Genomic DNA, 17,415 nt, shown 5'->3' with positions numbered 1-17,415 from the left:
CCTGACTCTCAGTCTGAAGAAAGGTCTCAACCTGAAACGTCACCCATTCCTTCTCTCCAGAGATGCTGCCTGTCCTGCTGAGTTACTCCATCTTATGTCAATTTTCGGTAACTGGTCCATCATCAGCCCTGCAATGATTAAAGTTCAGCATCGACACAGGATTACGAAGTGGACACAGTATCGAAAGAGGCAATTGGGGCTGAACCAGATCCTCTCTGAGAGATCGCTCTCAGACTAGAGCAGACAGTTGGCAAACTTTCTAGCATTTGACCCTGAGATGTCATAGATCTCCAGCTATTGACATGATTTCTAAGACTGTCTCCGTAAGACCACTTGATTTTGTTCCTGCATCGTTTCCCGGCATATGTTACTTCTAGCCTTTTCTTCCCAGGCATCTTCACAAGCTGTAAAGTTGATTTTATCCTAAACCCTGATGAACCCAAGATTGGCATGCTAGTAAACCATCACCTCGGCATTCACATACTTTTTAATTCAGTTTTAAGATTTCCATTGTTATTTTCACATCCCTCTTACCTCTAATCTCCTGTGGTCCCACAACCCTCTGATTATTATATATTACAACTCTGGCAGCACAGTGATACAGCTGGTGGAGATGTTGCCTCGAAGCACCAGGGACCAGGTTTGTCCGGAGCTCGGGTGCTGTCTGTGTGGAGTTTGACTGTGCCTTTGACTGAGTAGGTTTCCTCCGTGTGCTCTGGTTTCCTCCGACATTCCAAAAAACATGCAGATTAATTGACCTGTGTAACCTTGTCCCTGGTGTGTAGAAAGTAGATGAGTAAATAGGATAACATGGAACTAGTGTGAATGCGTGATCAATGGTCGGCATGGAGTTGGTATGCCGAAGGGCCTGTTTCCATGCTGTACCTCTAAACTAATCTACACACTCGTAATCTGGTTCCCTTGGGACTTCTATGATAGCAGACCAACGTATTTTACAGACTACCTAACATTACTCACTTTTTGTGTGCTTCATATTTGAACATTGCATTTTTTAGTGAGTGATTGGATTCAGTAAACGGAATAGGAAATAAAATACTCTGACCTTGGACGTCTCAGTTAGTATATTTCATCTTATTAAAACAAGTTGAAATATACAAGACCCTGGAGGGTCTCAGTGGATCAGGCACCACCTGTGGAGGAAATATACAGATGATGTGTTGGGACCCTTCTTTACACTGATGGAGTGGGGTGGAGGGTGCCAGCAAGTGGATACAGGTGAGCGAATGATTAGCAAATGGATGGAGTAGGCCCCTGAGATGTTGTCCAAGATCTTAACGTGAGCCTTTCTGGTGGGGAAGAGAATGGAGGGAGGCAGGCAGCAAGTGATAGGCGGATACAGGTGAGGGGGAATGATCGACAAGTGGATGGAGTAGGTGACAAAGGCTAGAGATGAAAAGGAAACAAAAGGGTGTCAGTTAAAGAGTGAAGAGGCGGAGTGAAATGTAGTATTGAAGGGAAGGGTATGGGTGATGGGGAAAGAAAAGGGAGGGAAATATGGGACTCCGGGATGGGAAATGATCGTGCGAAGGAGGGGAAAGAAGCAGGCATAAGCATCTTCATCGTCTGCCTTTGTTGAGAGATGGTATCTGAGACATAGTCTGTGTTGTCCAAGATCTCAACTTGAATCTTTCTTGTTAAGAAGTGGCATTGTACTGTGGTGGAAGGTTGGTAGAAGTCGTATGTTTTGTGGAAGTTTCATGAACAGGTTCAATATTGACTTCACATTCAGACAGCGAACACTTGCCAAAGACTTTGCAAAAGGTATAAAGGTGGTAGCTATGTTATTCCCATATTGAAATCCATTCATTTTTACGATAAAGATCTCCCACATTTACTAGATTACAGACCTTGGTATTTACTTCCTCATCTAATTATTATTTATTCATATTATATTGGTCCTTTTCCAGTAATATTTCTTCTTGTATTGGTTTATTATTGTCACATGTACTGTAAAAAAAAAATATATATATTTTGTGCTATCCAGGCAAAACATACCATATGTGAGTACCTTGGGTAATGCAATTGAGAAAACAAATGGAGTGCTGAATATAGTGTTACAACTACAGAAAAAACATTAAAAAAAGGAATGCAACATCGTGGATTGGAAGATCAGAGATTCATCCGTAGTGGTCGTTCAAAAGTCTGATGACAGCAGGGAAGAAGCTATTCTTGAATTTGGTGGTTTGCTCTTTCAAGTCCTTGTACCATCTGTAGAATGAGAGCGGGGAGAACAGAGATGACGGGGGTGTGAGTGGTCCTTGATTATGTTGGTTGCTTACTGGAGGCAGTGTGTATTGATGAGTCGGGGGAGGGGGAGGGGGGGGGGATTGTTGTAGACTGATTTGTGTTTCTTGCAGTCTTGGGCAGAACAGTTGACATACCAAGCTGTGATGCATCACAATGTAATGCCTTCTATAATGCATCGTTAGAAATTAAGAGCCATTGGAAACTCACTGAATTTCCTTTATCTTCTGAGGAAGTAAATGTCTCTGAAGCCTTAGTCTTCTGAGGAAATCAATGTAGTTGAAACAGAACAAATTGTAGTAATATAGTGACCCATTGTGTATTCTTTTATATTATTTTTTCCCATCAGAAGAAACCTGTGGTATCATTTTTTCTTTACTTTTGACTTCAAATGTAAATATTGTTCCTTCCCATCCATCCTTTGTTCCCCACCTCCCAAATCCACCCCAGTCATGAGACCGAATGTTGAGGGTAAAATTAAATGCATTAATAATTCTAATTTTCTTTTTTAGGAGGAGGCTTGGCTGTTGGAACTCTTCTCCTGGTTGGTAAGTGATATTAGATTTTTTTTTAAGTATTTCACCATTATTGCTTTTTTCAAATTATTGGATTACATAGTATTGAATTGAATGCCTTGCTGGGCATTTTTTTAGCTCAATTAAGAGGCAACAACTTCGGAGTTTTGAGTTGGATATATACCATATGAGATAAGATTTTCTTCCAATGAATTCCTCAGCTACCGCGGTGAAAGTGGAACGCTCATCTCCAGATCAATGATCATCACCTCTGGACACTTGTCGCCAGCAATTACTTAAACAATCTTGCAGCCATGTGTCCCTATGTTAAGTTTTGTCACAAGCAACTATTTGTACTTTAAAAATTTTAAGTCATAAAGTATGAACAAATACAATTTGACATTTGGCCACGTACTTAACCAGATATTAGCTGGCCAAACTTTGTCCAAAATTACTTTTTTTAAATAAAGAAATAGTGTGAGGCTTAGCGATAGAATTCCAGAACTTGAGGCTGCAGCGGGTGCAGACTTGGCAGCCTGTAGTCAAACAATGATTGCAACCAATGTTGCATTAAAATGTCATTGACTTTTGGAAATTGGCAGTCCTGAATAAACTGCCATTATTTCTTTTTTCAGATCAATTTTACTCTTTACCATTTGTTGGTATTCGGTGTGCAGTGCATTCAGAAAGTATTCAGACCCCTTCACCTTTTCCCTTTTTTTGACGTTACAGCCTTATTTTAAAATTGATTAAATTCATTATTTTTAATCATCAATCTACACACAATACCCCATAATAAAAAAGCGAAAATAGGTGTTTCAAAATGTTTACAAAGTAATTAAGTAAAGAAATAACTGAAATATCACATTAACATAAGTATTCAGATCCTGTACTCAGTACTTTATTGAGGCACCTTTGGCAGCGAATACAGCCTCAAGTCTTCTTGGGTATGATGCTACAAGCTTGGCACACCGATATTTGGGTAATTTCTCCCATTCTTCTCTGCAAATCTTCTCATGCTCTGTCAGGTTTGATGGGGAGCGTCGATGCACAGCTATTTTCAGGTCCCTCCAGAGATGTTTGATCGGGTTCAAGTCCGGGCTCTGGCTGGGCCACTCAAGGACATTCACAGACTTGTCACAAAGACACTCCTGCGTTGTCATGGCTGTGTGCTTAGGGTTGTTGTCCTGTTGGAAGGTGAACCTCCACCCCAGTCTGAGCTCCGGAACGGTCTGGAGCAGGTTTTCATCAAGGATCTCTCTTTACTTTGCTCCATTCATCTTTCCCTCGATCCTGACTGGTCTGCCAGTTCCTGCCGTTGAAAAACATCCCCACAGCATGATGCTGCTATCATCATGCTTCACCGTAGGTATGGTATTGGCCAGGTGATGAGCGGTGCCTGGTTTCCACCAGATGTGAAGCTTGGCATTCAGGCCAAAGAGTTCAATCTTGGTTAATCAGACCAGAGAATCTTGTTTCCCATGCCTTTTGGCAAACTTCAAGCGGGCTGCACGTGCTTTTTACTGAGGACTAGCTTCCGTCTGGCCACTCTACCATAAAGGCCTGATTGGTGGCGTGCTGCAGATATAGTTGTCCTTCTGGAAGGTTCTCCCATCTCCACAGAGGAACTCTGGAGCTCTGTTAGAGTGACCATCAGGTTCATGGTCACCTCCTTGACCAATTCCCTTCTCCCCCAATTGCTCAGTTTGGCCGAGTCCTGGTCGTTCCAAAGTTCTTCCATTTAAGAATGACGGAGGCCACTATGCTCTTCGGGACCTGCAATGCTGCAGAAATTGTTTTATACCCTTCCCCAGATCTGTGTCTCGACACAATCCTGTCTCGGAGGTCTACGGACAGTGAAGACTGCCGTGAAGAGAGAGTGGACGCTGGCGCGCTTTGGCTGCCGCTGCTCTCTCTTCACACTGTGTTTTTGATTTTCTGTTTTTGGATTGAATTCTGTTTTTAATTTGTGTCTCTGTGATGTCTTTTTTTACCTGTTCTATTCCGATTATATGTTTTTATTCCGATTACTATGTAAGGTGTCCTTGAGATGTCTGAAAGGTGCCTATTAAATAAAATGTATTATTATTATTATTATTACGGACAATTCCTTCGTCTTCATGGCTTGGTTTTTGCTCTGCCATGCACTGTCAACTGTGGGACCTTATGTCGACATGCGTGTGCCTTTCCAAATCATGTCCAATCAAATTAATTTACCATTGATGGACTCCAATCAAGTTGTAGAAACATCTCCAGGATAATCAATGGAAACAGGATGAACCTAAGCCCAATTATGAGTGCCACTGCAAAGGGTCTGAATACTTATGTAAATGTGATATTTCAGTTATTTATTTTTAATTACTTTGCAAAAAATTTTAAACACCTATTTTCGCTTCTTCATTCTGTGGTATTGTGTGTATATTGATGATTAAAAAAAAGAATTTAATCCATTTTAAAGTAAGGCTGTAACGCAACAAAATGTGGAAAAAGTGAAGGGGTCTGAATACTTTCTGAATGCACTGTACAGATGCTACATAAGCAGCTTTCTGATTTATTTTGGAATTCCGATAACTGCATTATATTATAGCCGACATATGCAGCATTGATTTTTCTGCTCTCTTTCTTCTTCCTCCATTTATAGCACCGCTAGAGAGAATGGTCTCCTAATCTGAGGAAAGACATTCTTGTCATAGAGGGGGTACAGAGAAGGTTCACCAGACTGATTCCTGGGATGTCAGGACTTTCATATGAAGAAAGACTGGATAGACTCGGCTTGTACTCGCTAGAATTTAGAAGATTAAGGGGGGATCTTATAGAAACTTACAAAATTCTTAAGGGGTTGGACAGGCTAGATGCAGGAAGATTGTTTCCGATGTTGGGGAAGTCCAGAACAAGGGGTCACAGTTTAAGGATAAGGGGGAAATCTTTTAGGACCGAGATGAGAAAAACATTTTTCACACAGAGAGTGGTGAATCTCTGGAATTCTCTGCCACAGAAGGTAGTTGAGGCCAGTTCATTGACTATATTTAAGAGGGAGTTAGATGTGGCCCTTGTGGCTAAAGGGATCAGGGGGTATGGAGAGAAGGCAGGTACAGGATACTGAGTTGGATGATCAGCCATGATCATATTGAATGGCGGTGCAGGCTCGAAGGGCCGAATGGCCTACTCCTGCACCTATTTTCTATGTTTCTAATAGGTATGATTAACCACCCTCTCCTAGATAGCACCATCAGCATTAGTGTCATCTGGATTTGCTTGGTCTCTGCCTTATTCAATTTGTTCTCCACACATCTCCGCATTCTCTGCAATATATAATATGCTTGCTTACTTCCTTTTCTAGTTCTGACGAAACAGATACATGAAACATTAGCATTGTTTTCTCGTTCCACAGATGCTGCCTGAGTTGAGTATCTCCAATGTTTTCTGCTTTAATTTCTAAAAAGTACTTTGGTTCGCAGTATATGTTTTTAACATTGTACAGATGAAATTCTTCAAAGGTTTCCTGCTTTTTAGATAACGAATATTAATATTGTATTACTATATTGGCTGCTTTATACTATAGTGGAAAATTATATTTTCTATTGAAAAAGGAGTCCTCCAGTCACCTATATTCCTAGCGCAATAGAACATTTATAATAGGTCAACTTCACTGTGCCACATAGAAATTTCGTTTGGCCAGCAGACTGTAAAATAAATGCTGTAATTTCAGCTATTGAATTCAGCAGGAGAATTAATCCTAAAATAAAGAAATAATTGTTTAATTTCCAGTTCATTATGTTAATAGTTTGAATAAACGTTGATTGATTGAAAGATACAGCATTGAAACAGGCTCTTTACTCCACCAAATCCACACTAGTTCTATGGTATCCCACGTTCACATCCACTCCCTACATTTACAGAGACCAATTAACCTACATAGTCTTTGGGATGTGGGAAGAAATCGAAGCACCCAAAGGAAACCCACTCGATCACAGAGAACATGCACACTCCACACAGATGGCACACAAGGTCGGGATGGAACCCGGGCCTCTGCTGCTGCGAGAGAGCAGCTCTACCAGCTGTGCTTGTACTGTTTTTTTGTAATTTTTCTCTTGCAATTTGTTTTGCATTATACATCAATATTGTAAAGCAGAATTCAGAATATAGCTGCTTGAATAAAAAAAAAGACATGCTTACTTTTGGGATTGGTGAGGAAAAATTTAGACAGTTTTGAAAAAAGAATGTAAGCTATTTTTCTGGTGACTGCTAAAAGTTATTTATGCATGTGAATGATCCACAACCCACAGGCACCAAAGTCTCTTTTCCACATGGATGTCAATTACTGACTTTTGATGCTTTGATAACACATTTATTCTATGGCTGACTGGACTTGATTTTGAATGTGTTTGGAAACACGCCTGGTAGATCAGCCCATTGCTTTAAGTGATTATTCACTGCATTGCAGGCTTTTTAATTCCACTGTAGTGAAGTATCGCATCACTGGAATGTAAAATTGCTTGCAATGTATATGCAAAATCATCCATATTTAATAGGTTCAGTTTATATAAGGTATCATATCTTCAGTGTTCAACCAACATTCATAGAAAAGCATTGTGGATTTTACAATTCTGTTTTGCAAATCAATTCTGATGTTGATTTTTAGGTCACTGATTTTGTTTTTAAGAGTTTAATAATGCTGAAACAATATACTCCATCCTTGAGCACTACGGTATAAATTTATGTGGTCCTCCATTTGCTCAGTTACATACCACTGAAAGTAAATGCTGGGTAGAGGTCAATTAATTCTTCAAAAAACTCCTGAGAAAGAAACTCATATTTTGTAATTCGTTGCATTAGTGGGTACTGAGATAGTCCAAAAAGTAGGTCTAGTTCTGTCACAATAAGTGGAAATTAAATAAGCTGGACGAAAGAGGATTAAATGATGTGACTGATTATGCTGTTCAGTTTGCACCAAATAATCAAAATGAAAAGTAAACCTCAATATTGTTGGATGCCCATAAAGTTGAGAAAGAAAGACAAGATTCCTTCCAACTTGCAGAAAAAAAATAGGACAAAAATACCCTGTAAATTTTTCACAGAAGTTTGTTGAATCATTTTGTTTTGTCCTAGATTACCAGACTCTTTGAACTTGAATGAACATTAATTATGAATGGTCTCAAACACACCTCATGTTTTGCTATTCTTGGTGCAATGGCATTCTGCTGTATTGTGAGCTCAGGTGCATTGCAGAAGGTCAGAGGGAGCAATGCTTACCTTTTCATGAAACATTAGACTTTCGTGAGTAAACTTCCTCTTTAATCAATTCCAATATTTGTCAAATTAGTTTCTATGGAGGAATTATTGTGTTCAACCTTCCAAATGCATGAACTAGTTAATTAAATCAAGTAACTGTGAATTTGAGTGTTATTAAAGTTAACTTGCTTGAATACTATAGGGAGTTGTACATATTTAGTTCCGGAATGAATCCAAAATTCAGCATTTTAAAAGCTACATGGTATTTTGAGAATTAGTTTGGTAACATACTTGGTCATTCTCTAATTTATAATCACAGAGAAATACAGCATGAAATCAGGCCCTTCAGGCCCTCAAATATTTCAATGCCATTTACCACATTTGTGCTACCGTTAACCACCCATCCACACTCATATTTCATTAATGTCATTTTAGTTCTCCCCACATCTTTCTCAACTCCCTCCTTATTTTACCACTCAACTACACACTAGGGGACATTTACACTGGCAAAGTAACCTACTATCTTGCACAGGATTTTGGATGTAGGAGTAAGCCAAAGCATCATGCAGATTTATTTATTACCATAGCTGTTTAAAATCAGCCTCAATGCATTGTATTGATGGTTACATTTTAACTATGTTATGTGTCTGTTTCACCAACTCTTACTCAATTATTCTAAATGAAATCACCATAATTATAAGATGCCTTCACTGTACCAAAAGCTTATGGTGTGGCAGTTAATATGGTGCATGTTCTTGCACTCATAATTCCAGATGAATGATTGTTGTGGAATTGAGGGGGCCGACAATAGTGAGACAGCAGACTGAAACTTAAAGAAAACTCAAATATTTCAATGCCATCACCAATCAAAATAAAAATTACAGTTCTGTCATATGTTCCTAAGTATCCATTCTCCTGTATCGCATACACTTGTATAATAACATTATAATCAGAATTACTACCACTTTCCCCTCCAATTACTGCTTTAAATCTGTCAGATTCAGGTGCTTTGAAGGAGTACGATTATAGTTTAGCATTAACAATGTCTGTTGTGAACTGAAAGGACAAATTAACTTACTTTCCAAATTCATGAATTAGAAATTTCAATTTCAAGGTTAAACTGGAGAAGCTACGGTGAACCTCCCTGCCAGAGAGCAGAGAAAGCAAAGTGGAGGTTAAGGTATTTCCATTAATAGGTAATTCAAAAATTCAGCCCAAGAAATTCATAGTATGCGCAAGATGCAAGGTTTATTTTTACTTTTAATTTTTTGAGATCTGGGTGGAACTGGCAGGCTAAAATTGATCAGATTATCAGTACAATATTTGATTATGATATGGAAGGAAGCAATTCCAGTTCTTTAAGTACAGAAGAATCCCATTCATCACAAATTTTTCCTGAATATATATTCCCATTTATATAACATTTTCCCTGAATATTCCCATTTATATAACATTTGCTGGGCATTTGGAGTATTTTTTGCAGTTCCGGCCCCATTACAGGAAGGATATGCAGACTTTGAAGAGGGTGCAGTAGAGTTTTGCCAGAATGCTGCTTGGATTAGAGGGTATTAGACATAGAGGTTGGGCAAACCTGGGTTGTTTTCTCTGAAGCTTCGAAGGTTGAGGTGAGACCTGTTAGAGATAGATACGATACGATAGAATTTTATTTATTCCAGGAGAGAGATTGATCTGCCAACAGTCATAAAAACACAAAATACATGAAATGAAATTAAAGTGATGAGTGGAAATGATTGGGGATGTGCAAAGATTAGGAAGGGGGGAGAAGAGTCAGTCTCAGTCTACCCCAGGGGGAGGAATTATACAATTTGATAGCCACAGGAAAGTAGGATCTCCTGTGGCATTCTGTCCTGCATCTTGGTGGAACCAGTCAGTTGCTGAAGGTACTCCTCTGGTTGACCAGTGTATCATGGAGGGGGTGAGCTGTTTTGTCCAGGATGCTCCGCAGTTTGTGGAGCATCCTCCCTCCAAGATTATCTCCCATGAATCCAACTCCACCCCCCAGGACGGAGCCAGCCTTCCCGATGAGTTTGTTAATCCTATTGGCGTCCGCGGCCTTTGTCCTGCTGACCCAGCACACGGCAGCAATGTAGATGGCACTGGCTACCACCGATTAGTAGAACATCTGCAGCATCTTACTGCAGACGTTGACGGAGCGGAGCCTTCTCAAAAAGTAGAGCGGGCTCTGTCCCTTCTTGTACAGGTACTCAACGTACCTGGACCAGTCTAGTTTACTGTCCTGGTACACTCCAAGGTATTTGTATATAAAATTATAGGAAGCAAAGAAAGGGTAGATAGTTTTTTCCCCGGAGTGATAGTGTCAAATAATGGAGGGCATAGGTTAAACGACAGAGGGAGAAATTTTAAAGCAGATATACGGGATAATTTTTGTTGCACAAAGTGGTGGGTGCCTGGAATGAGCTGCCAGGATGGCAGTGGAAGCAGATCTGAAAGTGCCATTTAAGAGGCCACAATAGAGCAAGCTGCTTTGATCATAAAATTAATGGATTACTGTAAAAGCCCATCTGATTCAGTAATTTCTTTAGGCAAGCAATGATATTGTCAAACCTGATCCTGGCTATTTTATTCCAATGCATTGCAATACGTATCATATGTTTATGAAACAAAAGCTTTTTAAGAGCTAAAGAGACTGCAAAGTTGAAGACTTGTGCATGATAGGATACAATCTAAAAGGGAGAGTCAAGTTTTAAATTGACTTTTTACAATGCCCATGCAAAAATGCTGCGGGAAGAGTGTCGTGGTTCCCTCCTCGTAATTATACAAGAGTCTTGTGCTTTTTATTTACATTCACAAGCAAGGTTCCTAATTTGACTCCATAAACCAAACATGCACACGCCACCATAAATGTTAGAAAATATTGCAAGTTACTGCATAGAATCAGTTATCAAGCCACATGAGAAATTGTGAGAAAGAAAGTATTAGACTTGAAGGAAACAGACAGGCTGGTAGAATTGACAGTTGGATGCAGATGAAATTTAACACAAAAGCACGTGAAAGCAATATTGTGTTCCACTCAGCAGAATAATATGCAGTATAAACTAAATAATATAATTATGAAAGTGGCAGACTTCATGAAAGACAACTCGTGTACTCTTAGCCTTATCCAATTCTGGACACCACACTGCAGGAAGGATATGAAGGCTTTGGACGTGATTTACCAGTTTGATTTGAGGAATGAAGGTCTTTACTTACCTGGATAGACTGGAGAAACTGGGATTGTTCTTCAGATGTGAGAGAGAATCTGACAGTTATTTAATATCATCAGATATCTGGAGGGAGTTGACAGAGAAAAACTATCCTAAGTGTACAAGGGTTAAGAACAAGAGGATTTAGAAAGGTGATTGGCAAAAGAAAACAAAAATAATGGAAATAAGTGTTTTGGCAGTGTGTGGCGAGAATCTGGAATGCACTGCCAGGGAGAGTAGGAATACCAATTTAATTGTGTTGCTCAAAAGCTAACAAGATGGAAAGCAGAACATTACATGTCTGTGGGAGAGGAAGTGGGGTAAAGGCCTGCTAACATATGATGGCCCTGTTGAGTTAAATAGTTCCAGAACCATTCAAATGAGCATCCACAATTACTTCTCATTGTTTGTCTTTGCAATGTAGAAGAATTTGAGAGAGGGGGTCGGAGTTGACAAAATAGATGTCAAGACATTGGTTCCTTTGTGGAATGTATGAAACGATGGGCACGCCGCCAAGAAGAGAGGTCAGGCATTTCAGATGGCAATGGGAAATATCTTCCTCAAAAGGTTTGTAAATATTTGGAGTGGGGTGGATGCTTAGCTATTGAGTACTTTCAAGGCTGAGATCAATAAAACTTTGGACATGAGGGGATTAGTAATTTTTTTGCTGGTCAGGGAGGACAGTGGTAGTGTAGGCTTAGCCATTATATTGTATAGCACGGATGGCTCAGAGGGTTGGATAGCCTCATCATGTTTTATTATTTGTATGTCACAGCACTGAATTTCTGTCCCTTAAATATAAATCGAACCCTCTAATCAATCGGTCTGTTTGTGGTTGGGTGTTCCATCAAAAATGATGAGCAATTCATATTTATTTCTGAGAAAGGCACACCTAAATTGTCTCGTTGCATTTTCTTCAATTTATTTTGTTTTTGACCTACAAATCCCAGCTCTGCCAATTGGAGGCATTTTCTCCAGTGCTATTGGAGAAGGAGCAGGTGAAAGAACTAGTATGTTTTGACTCCATCTGAAACAGAAACACGATTGCACTTGTAATGACGGCACTCATTGGATTTAATTATTCATAAAGTGTGATGCCATGTTATACAATCATTCCAGTTCACCCTACAGGGTTAGATGGATTGTTTAGAGTAAGAGAGAAGAAAAAAGTGTTGTGTTTTTGTGTGATAAGATCAGACATGCGGTAGAGGTTTTAAAAATAATAATAATTCAATGTTTTCATCCAAAAGTTCATTACATGACACCTAGGCTAAATAATCTATGATAATTCTGTGCACATTATTACAATTATTTAAACTGAAAGAAGCAAATAGCTGCAGACTATTTGAAATTAACATAGAAATGCCGGAGAAACTCAACAGATCTAATGAAAGATATTAGTTTAATTTTTCTTTTTGCATAGCTGCTGTCTGATTTATTGAGTACTTTCTGTTTTGTTTTTCACTGTCGTATGTATATATATATATATATATATATATAAAATGAAATACTGCCCTACACAGTGTATTGGGAGTTTAAGCAAGAAATCACCATCATAGCCTTGGTTATACAGCTCATCTGTCACGGGTTGTATGAGCAATATGAATTAATGATACTGTATTATCACATGTGACATGTCACAATGAGATTCTTTGTTTTGCACATCCAAGGTATACAAAGAGTGCCACATTAAGGACGCCAACAAAGTTACAAAGTATTCCCTTTTAACACAAAGTATTTAGTTCTCGCAGTCTCCCCTCGCCGCATCCTCCTTTGTTTTTCCTCTCGGCAGCCACTCCACGGCAAGTCCTCCTTTGTCCTCCCTCTTGGTGCCCCCCCCCCCCCCCCCATGCCAGGGGTCTCCTTTTGTTCTCCCTTTTGGTGGTTCCCCCACGCCAGGTCCTCCTTTGTTCTCGGCAGCATGTCCAACATCCGGCACCCATGTAACCCATCTGACCTCCGATACCCGCCGCCGACCTGTCCTCAACCTGCCAGTGCCCCGTAGTCTCGACCGCCTTCTCCCGACCTCGTCCTCGACTGCCGGCACCATCCTCGAACCCCGTCTGCCACCAGACCTCGACTTTCCACGACCGCGGACGCCATTCTCAATTACCGCGGATTCACTCCAGACCGCTCCAACTCAGTCTGGCCGCGGGGATCCACCTACCAGCTTCTCCGCAGCTTCCTGTGTGCAAGTAGAAATAGATACCTGCATAGACTCTGTGCCATGCTCTGAAATAAGATCATGGCTAATCTGATCTAAGCTTCAATTTGACGTTTCCTGCCTGTTCTCCATTATATATTTTGTATATAATATGCCATATATAAAAAGTTCCCAAAGCACATTTCTTCTGAAGTATTTCTGGTTTGGGTACTGATGTGGAATCTACCACACTCAATATGCATGCAACACATTCCCACAAACAGTGTGATAATGAGCAGTTAAGAAAAAAATATTGTAGAATAAATAATTGGCCAGAATATTGGAGTAACTCCCATGCTGTTCTTTGAAATAGTACAGTAGAATCTTAACCTGAGAGGGACATAATTTCCTCCGTTACATTGCTGAATTACACTGCCCTTCATAATGTTTGGGACAAAGACCCATCATTTATTTATTTGCCTCTGTACTCCACAATTTGAGATTTGTAATAGAAAAAATCACATGTGGTTAAAGTGCACATTGTCAGATTTTATTAAAGGGTATTTTTATACATTTTGGTTTCACCATGTAGAAATTACAGCTGTGTTTATACATAGTCCCGCCCATTTCAGGGCACCATAATGTTTGGGACACATGGCTTCACAGGTGTTTGTAATTGCTCAGGTGTGTTGAATTGCCACCTTAATGCAGGTAGAAGAGAGCTCTCAGCACCTGATCTTTCTTCCAGTTTTTCCACCTCCTTTGGAAACTTTTATTGCTGTTTATCAACATGAGGACCAAAGCTGTGTCAATGAAAGTTAAAGACGCCATTATGAGTGAGAAACAAGAATAAAACCTTTAGAGACATCAGCCAAACCTTATGCATATCAAAATCAACTGTTTGGAACACCATTAAGAGGAAAGAGAGCACTGGTGAGCTTACTACTCGCAAAGGGACTGGCAGGCCAAGGAAGACCTCCACAGCTGATGACAGAAGAATTCTCTCTATGATAAAGAAAAATCCCCAAACACCTGTCCAACAGATCAGAAACACTCTTCAGGAGTGGATTTGACAATGACAACTGGCCGCAGAAGACTTCATGAACAGAAATGCAGAGGCTACACTGCAAGATGCAAACCACTGGTTAGCCGCAAAAATAGGATGGCCAGGTTACAGTTTGCCAAGAAGTACTTAAAAGAGCAGCCACAGTTCTGGAATAAAATCTTGTGGACAGATGAGAAGAAGATTAACTTATATCAGGGTGATGGTAAGAGTGTTTGGAGGAGAGAAGGAACTGCCCAAGATCCAAAGCATACCACCTCATCCAGGTGAAATCCAGGTTAGCCGGGAAGTGGTGTTAGGTAAATTGAATGGATTAATGGCCGATAAATCCCCAGGGCCAGATAGGCTGCATCCCAGAGTACTTAAAGAAGTAGCCCCAGAAATAGTGGATGCATTAGTGATAATTTTTCAAAATTCTTTAGATTCTGGAGTAGTTCCTGAGGATTGGAGGGTAGCTAATGTAACCCCACTTTTTAAAAAGGGAGGGAGAGAGAAAACGGGGAATTACAGAACAGTTAGTCTAATATCGGTAGTGGTGAAACTGCTAGAGTCAGTTATTAAAGATGGGATAGCAGCACATTTGGAAAGTAGTGAAATCATTGGACAAAGTCAGCATGGATTTATGAAAGGTAAATCTTGTCTGACGAATCTTATAAACTTTTTCCAGGATGTAACTAGTAGAGTGGATAAGGGAGAACCAGTGGATGTGTTATATCTGGACTTTCAGAAGGCTTTCGACAAGGTCCCACATAAGAGATTAGTATACAAACTTAAAGCACACGGTATTGGGGGTTCAGTATTGATGTGGATAGAGAACTGGCTGGCAGACAGGAAGCAAAGAGTAGGAGTAAACGGGTCCTTTTCACAATGGCAGGCAGTGACTAGTGGGGAACCGCAAGGCTCAGTGCTGGGACCCCAGCTATTTACAATATATATTAATGATTTGGACGAGGGAATTGAATGCAACATCTCCAAGTTTGCGGATGACACGAAGCTGGGGGGTAGTGTTAGCTGTGAGGAGGATGTTAGGAGGCTGCAAGGTGACTTGGATAGGCTGGGTGAGTGGGGAAATGCATGGCAGATGCAGTATAATGTGGATAAATGTGAGGTTATCCACTTTGGTGGCAAAAACAGGAAAGTAGACTATTATCTGAATGGCGGCCGATTAGGAAAAGGAGAGATGCAACGAGACCTGGGTGTCATGGTACACCAGTCATTGAAAGTAGGCATGCAGGTGCAGCAGGCAGTGAAGAAAGCGAATGGTATGTTAGCATTCATAGCAAAAGGATTTGAGTATAGGAACAGGGAGGTTCTACTGCAGTTGTACAGGGTCTTGGTGAGATCGCACCTGGAGTATTGCGTACAGTTTTGGTCTCCTAATCTGAGGAAGGACATTCTTGCCATAGAGGGAGTACAGAGAAGGTTCACCAGACTGATTCCTGGCATGTCAGCACTTTCATATGAAGAAAGACTGGATAGACTCGGCTTGTACGCGCTAGAATTTAGAAGATTGAGGGGGGGATCTTATAGAAACTTACAAAATTCTTAATGGATTGGACAGGCTAGATGCAGGAAGATTGTTCCTGATGTTGGGGAAGTCCAGAACAAGGGGTCACAGTTTAAGGATAAGGGGGAAATCTTTTAGGACCGAGATGAGAAAAACATTTTTCACACAGAGTGGTTAATCTCTGGAATTCTCTGCTACAGAATGTAGTTGAGGCCAGTTCATTGGCTATATTTAAGAGGGAGTTAGATGTGGCCCTTGTGGCTAAAGGGATCAGGGGGTATGGAGAGAAGGCAGGTACAGGATACTGAGTTGTATGATCAGCCATGATCATATTGAATGGCGGTGCAGGCTCGAAGGGCCGAATGGCCTACTCCTGCACCTATTTTCTATGTTTCTATCTGTGAAACACGGTGGTGGGGGTGTTATGGCCTGGGGGCATGTATGGCTGCTGAAGGTACTAGCTCATGTATCTTCATTGATGATACAACTGCCGATGGTAGTAGCATAATGAATTTTGAAGTGTATCGACACATCCTATCTGCTCAAGTTCAAACACATGCCTCAAAATTCATTGGCCGGTGGTTCATTCTGCAGCAAGACAATGATCCCAAACATACTGCTAAAGCAACAAAGGAGTTTTTCAAAGCTAAATAATGGTCAATTCTTGTGGCCAAGTCAATCACCTGATCTGAACCCAATTAAGCATGCCTTTTATATGCTGATGAGAAAACTGAAGGGGACTAGCCCCCCAAAACAAGCATAAGCTAAAGATGGCTGCAATACAGGCCTGGCAGAGCATCACCAGAGAAGACACCCAGCAACTGGTGATGTCCATGAATTGCAGACTTCAAACAGTCATTGCACGCAAAGGATATGTAACAAAATATGAAACATGACTACTTTCATTCACATGACACTGCTGTGTCCCAAACATTATTGTGCCCTGAAATGGGGGGACTATCAGTTTTCTCTCTGCCCCCCCCCCCCCCCCCCCCCTTTAAATGACTTACCGTACACTGTACTTTAGCCGTCTTAATTACAGCACTAACCTTCCTGTTCATCGCTGTGTGTGGCTGTATCACCTTGGCTTTGCACCGTGTGAATTTCACTCAGCACTCCCCCCGCTTGCCCTGTCACCCTAACAGGCTGGTGAAGGAAATTATGTGTGTGTGTTCCACTCGGACAGTTGCCGTGTTTTCAGGCGACTGCCTGACATTTGTAGTTCTAGAGTTGGAAATACAGCAGCCAATTATGTGCCTGGCAAGCTCACACACATCGATTTGAAAATGACCAGATAATCCATTTTGGTAACATAAAGAGTAACAATTCTGGGATAACAGTGGAAACCTTTTACATCTATCTGAGAAGTTGATTTTCTTGGTTTCTAAATCAACAGATCATGAAGTCAAGCACTGTCAATGATTTCGGCAACAAAATCTAGGTGGCTGTTCTGTGCATTACTGAGG

The 17,415-nt window shown here is 40.6% G+C and overlaps 1 protein-coding gene across 4 annotated transcripts in view; it reads left to right on the top strand.

Annotated features, from left to right (window-relative positions):
* The window catches only part of elp4 (elongator acetyltransferase complex subunit 4), a 180,217-nt gene that overhangs the window by 980 nt on the left and 161,822 nt on the right, over positions 1-17,415 (top strand). For 3 of the 4 annotated variants that reach the window (XM_033038791.1, XM_033038789.1, XM_033038792.1), the window contains exon 2: positions 2,778-2,813. In XM_033038791.1, coding sequence (XP_032894682.1) covers positions 2,778-2,813 — 36 coding nt within the window. Of the gene's footprint in view, positions 1-2,777; positions 2,814-7,889; positions 8,058-17,415 lie in introns of those variants that run through there. The other variant, XM_033038790.1, reaches the window with a different exon arrangement.

This window comes from Amblyraja radiata, chromosome 20 (assembly GCF_010909765.2).
Source record: "Amblyraja radiata isolate CabotCenter1 chromosome 20, sAmbRad1.1.pri, whole genome shotgun sequence".
In the NCBI taxonomy this organism is placed as follows: domain Eukaryota; kingdom Metazoa; phylum Chordata; class Chondrichthyes; order Rajiformes; family Rajidae; genus Amblyraja; species Amblyraja radiata.
Note: the sequence above shows the minus strand (reverse complement) of the source record. Positions and strands in the feature narration are given on the sequence as shown.